We start from the raw sequence: 9,183 nt of genomic DNA, 5'->3' as shown, positions 1-9,183 counted from the left end.
CAGTTTGGCTGTGCCCCCTCCCAGCTTCTTGTGCACCTCCAGCCTTCTCAGTCGGTAGAGCATGGGAAGCTGAAAAGTCCTTGGCTAGTGTAAGCATTACCTAGCAACAACTAAAACATCGGTGCGTTATCAACTTTGTTCTCATCCTAAATCCAAAACACTGTACCAGCTACTAGAAAGGAAATTAACTCTATCCCTGCCGAAACCAGGACAGCCACAGACGCTTTTCCATAACACTTGTGTTTCAAAAGTTTGTGTTTTATAATCTAAGTACCCTTAACCAAAACAGCGGCATTTGTTTTGTGATAGATAAATTAAAGTAAACTTACATCTGCTTTCCTGCACATACTGCGGAGTAACTGAGTGTGTCAGGAGGCTTTAATCATGTCTGGAATGGATGCTCTTGCCTTGCATCATAACTCTTCCTTTGGGGGAAAAACTATAGTGGCAACTCCCTTGTAAACTGTAGAAAATTATTTTGGTCTGTGCTCTTGAACTTCACTATTAGCAAATTAAAGTTTCCAAGTTGAAACACAAGTTATCTAGTTTACTTGTCAATGTCTCTTTCAGTTTTGGTCAGTGTATGTCCTTTGCAGCGCTCAGAACAAGGATGCTGTGCGTCTGACCTTAGAGCAAATTGATGTTGTCAAGAGGATGTGTAACAGCTATGAAGAGCTTGAACTTGTGACAACTTCCCAAGGTGATGCTCTTTCTTGTAACAGAAATTTTGTAAATGGGATTGCAGGAAGTATGTGCAAAAGACAGAGCTGCAAGCAGGCAAGTTATCCTGGTTTAAAGAGTAACTTTAACTTCGGTTTTTACACTGAACCACAATAACTGACTCTGTGCAGGGTCCTGGCCCACTGCAGTCATGGGAAAATTTGCCATATAAACATGCACTAGTATAAGCTCCTGTTCTATGAAAATGTCAGTATTATCGCTTGCAATTTACAATAACAACGGTTGCTCAGTAGTGCTGGCTTCTTATGTGTCATGAAATTACTTTGGAATTATCTTCCTTTGTTGTTTCCAGGTATCTCTGACAGTAGAAGGATCGCATGTTTGATTGGAATAGAAGGTGGTCACTCTATTGACAGCAGTTTGGCAACACTGAGGATGTATTATGACCTGGGTGTTCGTTACATGACTTTAACACATTCCTGCAATACACCTTGGTAACTAATGTGCATGGTTTTGTCTGACCATCTAATGCAAAGTGGTGGCAGCTCCAAGATGGGGAAAATATGGGTTCAGACAGAGAGTTCACCTGTGAAAGACTCTGAACCAAGTCAAGTACGATAGGTTTTTGGGGTAAATCACTTGCTACGTGTCAAGCGGGAGACTGAAGGATCTGTTATGTAGTGCTTGTTACGCTGACAATTTGGGAACTTTTAAACCTTGTTAACAACACAAAGATGATAAAATTGCTATCCCCTTTGCTTTATTAGGAAAGTTACATAGGGCAAAACAGGCCAAAAAAGAAAAAGTACTAAAAATGCATATGATGTAGATAGAAGAGGGTAAATGCTATGTAAGAACTCAGCAGTCAGCAGCCTTCAACGCTGTCCTCTGGCCAGCTCAAAAGTGCAGGTCCTATATGCAGCTACAGAGATGGGTACTTAGTTCCTGTATCAGAATATTAGCACCTACTCTTTGCTGGATTGACAAAATTCCTTCTTGTACTGACTCAGGGAAAGGGGAATTGTGTGCAGAGAGGGCTGAAAAACAGGCTTTCTGGGTGACAGGTAACTGACATTTCAGTGTATCTTTGTTCTCTGATGAAGGTTTGTTTAATCAGAAAATTTCTGACAAGCATCTCTTTGCTTGTCTTGCATTCCTTCACAAATGTACAACAGTCCTGAACCTGAAGGCGTAACGTCCAGGAAACAGTTATGAACATAAAAAGCACTGTGCGAACAAGATACGTATTTTGTAGCTTGTTATCCCTACGTTTGGCTGTGTGATGGGGTAATGATTTTTATTGTGTGTAGCATAAGAAGTTTCAGTTGCTGATATTGTAGTCTCCAGAATAATATGATGTTTCTCCTCCCTCACTCCCCTTTTTAAGGTCTGAATCATCATCTAAAGGAATACACAACTTTTATCCTAGTGTTATTGGTCTGACTGCATTTGGCCAAGTAAGGATCTCTTTCAAATGCTAATCTAAGTAATCTCTCATGCAACTAACAACTTCTGGCTTACCTTTTCAAAAGCAACTTGTCATTACAAATTAATTACTGGAAGTTCTTGATAGTTAGGAGGTGATCAGGGTTCAGTCAAACCAAATTCCCTGTGATGTTCCTTAGGGTAAAAGAAGCACTAAGTTTAATTATAACAATTGTTTTAATACAGATCAAATGTATGCATTAATATGCGGAAGTAGTGGGATGTGAATAACAGTTCAAATGACTTATTTTAGATTGACTAAGTTTTCTAAGTTTTGAGCATGTGGTGGTGTGCTAGTTAATTGTGAGTGAATAAATTACTATTAAATTAATAGGTAAATAGAAACCCATACAGGCACAGCATGTTTATGACTAGCTGACAGCTGCAGAATTTATTTACCTGTTTACATATATCAGCTAAACGGTTTGCTTTATGGAAACTTAATACTGACACTGCTGTCTGTAAATCTGTTTTAGGAAGTGATAAAGGAGATGAATCGCCTGGGTATGCTGATAGATTTATCTCATACTTCATATTCCACAGCAAAAGCTGCACTGAATATCTCAAAAGCACCAGTAATTTTCAGCCATTCCTCAGCATTTTCTATTTGTAACCACTCAAGAAATGTTCCTGATGATATCCTCCAGCAAGTGGTGAGTGATGTGGTTTTTGGGTTTGGGGTTTTTTGGGGTTTTGGGGGTTTTGTTTGGTTTTGTTTTTTCATTTTTTTGGTTTTTTTTGTTTTAATAGCAATGTTTGGCTAGTGTGAGGCAAACTTGCACATTAAAGTTGTGGTGTTTACTTTTCACCTTCTCATCTCTGAATTGGATTTATAAGCAGATCCCTGAGCAGCAAGTTACACGTTCGCTTCTGAGACATTTTCTTTGAGTTGTGTTGGCTACAAAAATGAAGTGCTTGCAAATACTTTGAAATTCTGGTTGAGTTTGTTTGACGTAGTCACTGGACTTCTGCTGATTCAGGCTACGTGAGAATATAATGAATCCAGGGTAAAGGACAGAGAGGCAAAGCCTTGTGTTGCCACCTGAGCTTTGACTTACAGAGTGTTGTTATGATCACTGATTGATGGATGTAGAAGGATCTATATGAGATACCCGTGAGGTTTGCAGGACACACGAGTGTCCAATCATCACTTGTCTCTTCATATCTTTCAGAAAAAGAACAAGGGAATTATCATGGTGACTTTCAATGCAGATGTACTGGCCTGTGGCAGAAAAGTTGTTAATGTTTCTACCCTTGCAGGTTTGAAGTTAATATACTGTAGTTTTTGTGGGTGGCTTCCATGAATTTCCTGATGTCTGTGTCATTTTTGAGATCGTGTAAATTATACTGCTTGTTTATTCCCTTCCACGCCTTACCCCAGCTCTAGGTATTTTTTGAGCTAATATTCATTAAACAATAACAAGAGGTACAAGGTGTGTAGCTGGAGGACATGACACTCCCAAATGGAGCCAAGAACCATTCATCCCAATGTAGTTGTTACTTTCTGGAAAGCATCTTAAATCTTTGTAATTAAGAGTGGAAAACATAGGTATGTAATGGGTAGTGAAAAATCTGTTGGTATAGGTGGGCTACTTGTTGGGAATTAATGTGCTGTGATGATCATGTCTTTTTCCTCATTTGCATCTCATCAGTGTAGCTATTATTTTGAAGATTGCTGCCTGATGAGCTTAATAACAGACAACATCTAGTTAAGCATCACTAAATATCCAGAATATGTCAACTGCATTATTACATTTTAACCTGTATTATCAGGATGTCTTTTGACTTTTTTTTAAAAGGATTTGATTAAGAATCCATATTTAAGGAGAACAGTTGCCTAGTGCCAATATGTCTGAACTGTATTATTTCTTCTTGCCAGATGCTTAGATAGTGTTTTCTTTGATACTTTCTTTCAGATCATTTTGACCACATAAAGAAAATTGCAGGTTCAGAATCTATAGGAATTGGTGGTGACTATGATGGAGTGGAACGGTTAGTAAAATTGTACATACATTGACATCTGCTCCTTAAATTATGAAGGTTTTGATTCCTTTTGGGCGAAAAAAGAAGGCAGACTAAAAGAGTTGTAGCAAGTTGTCTTGTGATGAGTACTAAAACAAGTTTTATGAAAGAGGGGCACAATGATTCCTTTTTAGAACTGTATGAAGCAGTGCTACAAATGTGGAAACGGATCCTAATGCCCTGTGAACTCTGCAATTGTGTGTTGTAGGCAGTGGTTTGTGCATACAAAAACAGTGATAGAGGGTGCTTTCCTCGAGAAGCCAAGGATGAATTACAGAAAAGCTGCCTCAGCCTCTAGATGGTAAATGAGTTAGCCCAGGGAGATGCTGCAAAATTCTTTCCTCCACTATTACTTTCTAGTGGGAAAAGCCCAAAGTGTTTTGGGGCTGTGAAACCACTCCTGCTTTTGGGGACGGGAAGTGTTTGAGGCAAGCAGTGCATGATGAACAGCCCACAGCGTAACGTCTCCTGCTCACTCCTGTGCTAGTGTTGCTACAGCACAGGAAATAAATGCAGATTGGGTGGCATTTGCTGGCGTAACCCTAAACCTTTTTTTGCTTTTTATCTTTCTATTGAATCTTCATCTCTTTTTTTTTTCCTGGGTCAGATACACTTGTGTATGAAAGTCACAGTCAGATTCACATCCGTAGAGTTGGACCACAAAAAGTGTGTTGGCTCCCATGAGAGTTAGCTAATCATAGCTCTGAAACTATAATGTCCAAAATAAAAACACAGTTTGCAACAATAGGACACGTTTTATTGCATGCATTTTCGCAAAGACTGTCAGTTTAATTGGTGGTGGAGTTGTTAAGGTCCTAGGTCCTGGTAGAAAGTAACAGCACAGATTTCTTGAGACATGCTTATCACCACACCTCCACAGAAAAGAAAAATAACAGAAAATATTAGTTATCTCAAAACAAAGTCAAAGACTCATGGAAATACCATTTAAAACAGCTGTTTAATGCAGGTTTTGCAGCTTCTTACTTCTACTTCCTTTTTATTCTGATAAGAATTAGCAGAAGACTTAGGTCAATTTTGCTTATTGTAATTTCTTCAGTAGAGGGTTCTGAATAGCTTTCTTTTCATTGCCTAAACTGCTGAATTCAAAACAACATTATTATTCTAATTGTCTTTTCTTTGGAAAAATGACTTTGTAGACAACAGAGTACACAAAATTGCCTGCAACTCCTTAGCTCATCATGTGTTTGCAGCGTCCCTTTTGTCTCAGTTACACAAGTGGATTGCACCGACTCCATCTGTGATGCAGCTGTTTCCTCTTACTCTAAAGGCCAGATATAGAGTGGATTAATGCATACATAAATTTTTTTTTTCTTTTGTTTTGTTTTAATATCCTCCATGCTGTTGTTCTGCCTACACACAAGTGCATCTTCATTCCAGAATACACAGTTTTGTTCTGCTAATGGTATCCTCTGTGCAGAAAAAGCCTTTCATTGTGTCCCAGTCCTGCTTCTGTTTGTCACTTGAATTCTTAATTATTTTTTTCAACTTCTGAGAAGAAGAATTGGGTCCAAAGTGAGCTCATTCCAAAAGTGCAATAGGCTAATTAAAAATCTTTTTCTACATTTCTTCCAGTAATGTGTGTTGAATGTTCTTGTGTGACTCTTGCCAACAGTTTCCCTGAGGGATTGGAAGACGTTTCTAAATACCCTTCTTTGATTGAGGAACTTCTTAGAAGAGGATGGAATGAAACTGAACTGAAAGGGGTCTTAAGGGAGAACTTTCTCCGTGTCTTCAGGGAAGTGGAAAATGTAAGATTAAAAACTAAACTGAATCTTGATTCTTACTAAGAGGGAGAGAGGAACCGTTGATGCCTTGCTGCTTCCCCCCGCCCACCCCCCCTTCAATGAGAGAGCTATGAGGGAATGTAAGCACTTAATGCAATAATTCCAAATGCTGGGAAAGAAACCAAGATGGTAAGAGAGTGTTAGCAGAATAAAGGAAAGTGAGAGAGAGTGGACAGAGCTCTTTGGAACTTTTTCTCTCTCTGGTAATCTGATAAGTACACATCACTGACTTCCAAATAGAATCGCTTCATGGTTTGGAGAAACTGCGGATGTACCAGTGTCACAGTCTGGCTGTGTTTGCTGGTGCAGTGAGGAATGCTGACTCCTGCAAATCAGTTTAATTCTTGTCATGGAATTGGGCTGCTATCCAAAAGGCTCCTGTCATGACCAGATCACTAACAAGCCATAAACATAACAACTAGATCACAATGAGCTTTAAGTGTAAATGGTAGAAGCTATTGCAGAAGGATGAGGGAGGAGAGGAGGGAAGGAGACAGACTGTATGAGAGTAAGGACCCCCTAAATGGTAACTTTTTCAAAAGCCTCTGTTGAAACTTGCAAACTGCTTGCTTCTGTTTTTATTTACAGAGATAAGTGAGTAGATATTATACACAAAAGCCTTATAGACAACACGTATTTCACAGTGATCTTTTTTCCACTTGCCTTTTTGGGGTATGTTAGATGAACAGGAATCAGGGAGTTTGTACTGTTCCAGTTAATCTGCCAAAATGTCCACCTAATGCCGAGTTGCACGTGTGGCAGACTGACATTATGAAGAGGTTGAAATTCATCACACCTAACTGATCTGTGAGACTTAATTTTTTTTTTCCTTCTAAATTAGAGATGTTTGAAGCTCTGTCTTGAGACTGTGAGCTGACTTCAGGGAATAAAGCTCATGAGTTTGTTTAAGGTTTTCCAGCTAATGCATCCATATGTGGAGGGAGCCAAGACAAAGAACAGCCAGACCGGTAACTCTTGCCTGTAATGTATCTGTACTCAATTCTGGGAGGTGTTTCATAGGAATGCAAACATCAGGATAATGATGTTGATTTCCTCACATTCAGACTGTACTTTTGCAGTACAGTTTGAGTTGGTTCACTTGAAATAGCATTGAGTTTGCTAGCTGCATAAAGCTTTTTGCTGTTGTGCCAATCTGGCTTTCAGGGGCAATCTTTTGAATTTTTCTAGGTGCAGAACATTAGTGGACAAATGGATGTAGGTGAAAGTGAAATTCCGCAAGAAGAAGTACAAAATTCCTGTCGCCTAGACCTGCGTAATCATCAGCTTCACACAGCCAGGTCCATTGGATTTCCTTCCGTGGCACAACCTTTTAGTCTGACACTTGTAATTGTATCATATTTAATACTGTATTATGAATCATAAGACCTTATGGAGTTTAGAGAGAGATATATGGAGTAATCTGCAATGCAACTAGTTATCTTTTTTGGGTTTTGTTAATGTAAAGCTATGCTAAATTTTTTGATGTAATTTCTATAAATTCACCTGCATACTTGACAGTTAATGTAGATTTTAAATATTGTAGCAAAAGCATTTAGAATTTGAAGTGATAAATTGTGTCATCTTGGCTAAACCAGGACCAACATTGTTAATGGAAAGTATTCACAGCTAATGAATAAATTCTCTAATACACGACACGTGATTTTGGTACCCATATTGTGGCACTTGGAATAAACACTGCAGTCCAGAATCAGCAGTTCTACGCAGGAACTAGAGAATATGATTAAGACAGCTGTGCTGAGATGTTTTCAGATATTACTTCTTGTTAAATCGTACAACTTTCATCATCAGTCGATGGCTTAGTCAGAGAAGACCACCCCCCTGGTATATGTAGAAGAGTGGGTTTTTGTTTTGTCTTTTTTTTAAGACAACAAGATGGATAACATGGCTATTTCAATTCAGATTTCATGCCTACCACTAGCTTTAGGGATCCATCCTGCAGTACTAAACTTATTTTTGAACCCTGACCAGGACAGTGGGCAAATGGAGAGTTACTGAAGGGTGGAGGTAGGTGTCTTGCATTCAGGTACAGGGGACCAGGCAATGTGGTAGATACTTTTCCTAGAATTTGGGGACTGCTGTTTGCTGCATGTTCGTGAAGCTGGGAGCAAGAATAAGCCAGGACAAAGCAGGAGTTCTGGCTACTCAGAGGGTGAGATCTTATTCTGATATTTTTATTGTAGTCTAACCAGTATAAAATGAGTATTTATAAAAATTTTGTTAGAATGTTCCACAGCTTTGTGGAAATCTTTTTCACATTTAAACAATGATCCTTATCAATAACAAGTTTTATTATTTTATTTTTATTCTAGCTGGCTAAAATCAGACTATTGTCAAAGGATTCATAGGCATGAGATTAGACAGAAATCTTTTTATTATAAATCTTCTGCTGTTTTAGCCTTTGGAACACATTTTCAAATACACAAGGTATGTGAGGTTAGAACCTACTGTTACACAGAAGAGGATATATTGCGATAGGCCTATTCTTGGTAGGCAAATATGGCTCAAACCTGGAATTTTAATCAAATATCCTGAGATTCGTGATGAAATTGTAAGATGGCAGCACTACATCTTTGTAGGGTCATTTCCCAGTGCTTGCTGGTAAATGCCTTCTCATGATACTTGCTGTTAATTGTGATTTTTATCTCATGATACGTGCTTTTATTTACTGATACGACATTTACAGAATTTAGCCTCAGTATAGAATAAAAGTCCTGTAATTGATCTAAGGACAGCATTTGTAAACACACAAAGTAACAACTGAAAGACAAGGCTAAGCATGAACAGAATGGAAACAGCAAGTCAGTTTTTTCTAGAGTCACTTGAGACTGTTCCTGCCATCCATTTCTGCATTCCATGTACAAGTAGGGTTTCTGGAAGAAGACTGTTCTTTTATTGCTTCAAAATGAAGCTTCATTAATTCTCCTGATAGGGTGGTCTCCTTGATAAATATATTCTGAATATACTACTGACACTTATTGAATTATTCTTTGAATAATCTAGTTGCATACAAGCCAAGTTTTTAAGAACAGTTTCTCAATAAATACTGATCCTGGTTATGCATCTACAATGGGGAATTACTGCACTGACTCAGAATTCTTGCCTTCCCGGTACTGCTTGACTGGCATCAGAACTTGTTTTACTGGTAAAATGATGAATTCAATAGGGCAAA

The 9,183-nt window shown here is 38.5% G+C and overlaps 1 protein-coding gene across 3 annotated transcripts in view; it reads left to right on the top strand.

Moving 5' to 3' along the window:
* LOC103896825 (dipeptidase 2) overlaps window positions 1-7,649 on the top strand; it is a 22,715-nt gene extending 15,066 nt beyond the window's left edge. For all 3 annotated transcript variants that reach the window (XM_019471383.1, XM_009276735.2, XM_009276736.2), the window contains 8 exons: window positions 571-700; window positions 1,034-1,175; window positions 2,069-2,138; window positions 2,643-2,819; window positions 3,339-3,426; window positions 4,083-4,158; window positions 5,822-5,957; window positions 7,182-7,649. In XM_019471383.1, coding sequence (XP_019326928.1) covers window positions 571-700; window positions 1,034-1,175; window positions 2,069-2,138; window positions 2,643-2,819; window positions 3,339-3,426; window positions 4,083-4,158; window positions 5,822-5,957; window positions 7,182-7,376 — 1,014 coding nt within the window. In that variant the 3' untranslated portion in view covers window positions 7,377-7,649. The remainder of the gene's footprint in view (window positions 1-570; window positions 701-1,033; window positions 1,176-2,068; window positions 2,139-2,642; window positions 2,820-3,338; window positions 3,427-4,082; window positions 4,159-5,821; window positions 5,958-7,181) is intronic.
* The last annotated feature ends 1,534 nt before the right edge of the window (window positions 7,650-9,183 follow it).

Source organism: Aptenodytes forsteri, unplaced genomic scaffold (genome assembly GCF_000699145.1).
Source record: "Aptenodytes forsteri isolate BGI_AS27 unplaced genomic scaffold, ASM69914v1 Scaffold33, whole genome shotgun sequence".
Classification (NCBI taxonomy): Eukaryota; Metazoa; Chordata; class Aves; order Sphenisciformes; family Spheniscidae; genus Aptenodytes; species Aptenodytes forsteri.
This window is presented reverse-complemented; position numbering and strand designations above follow the sequence as displayed.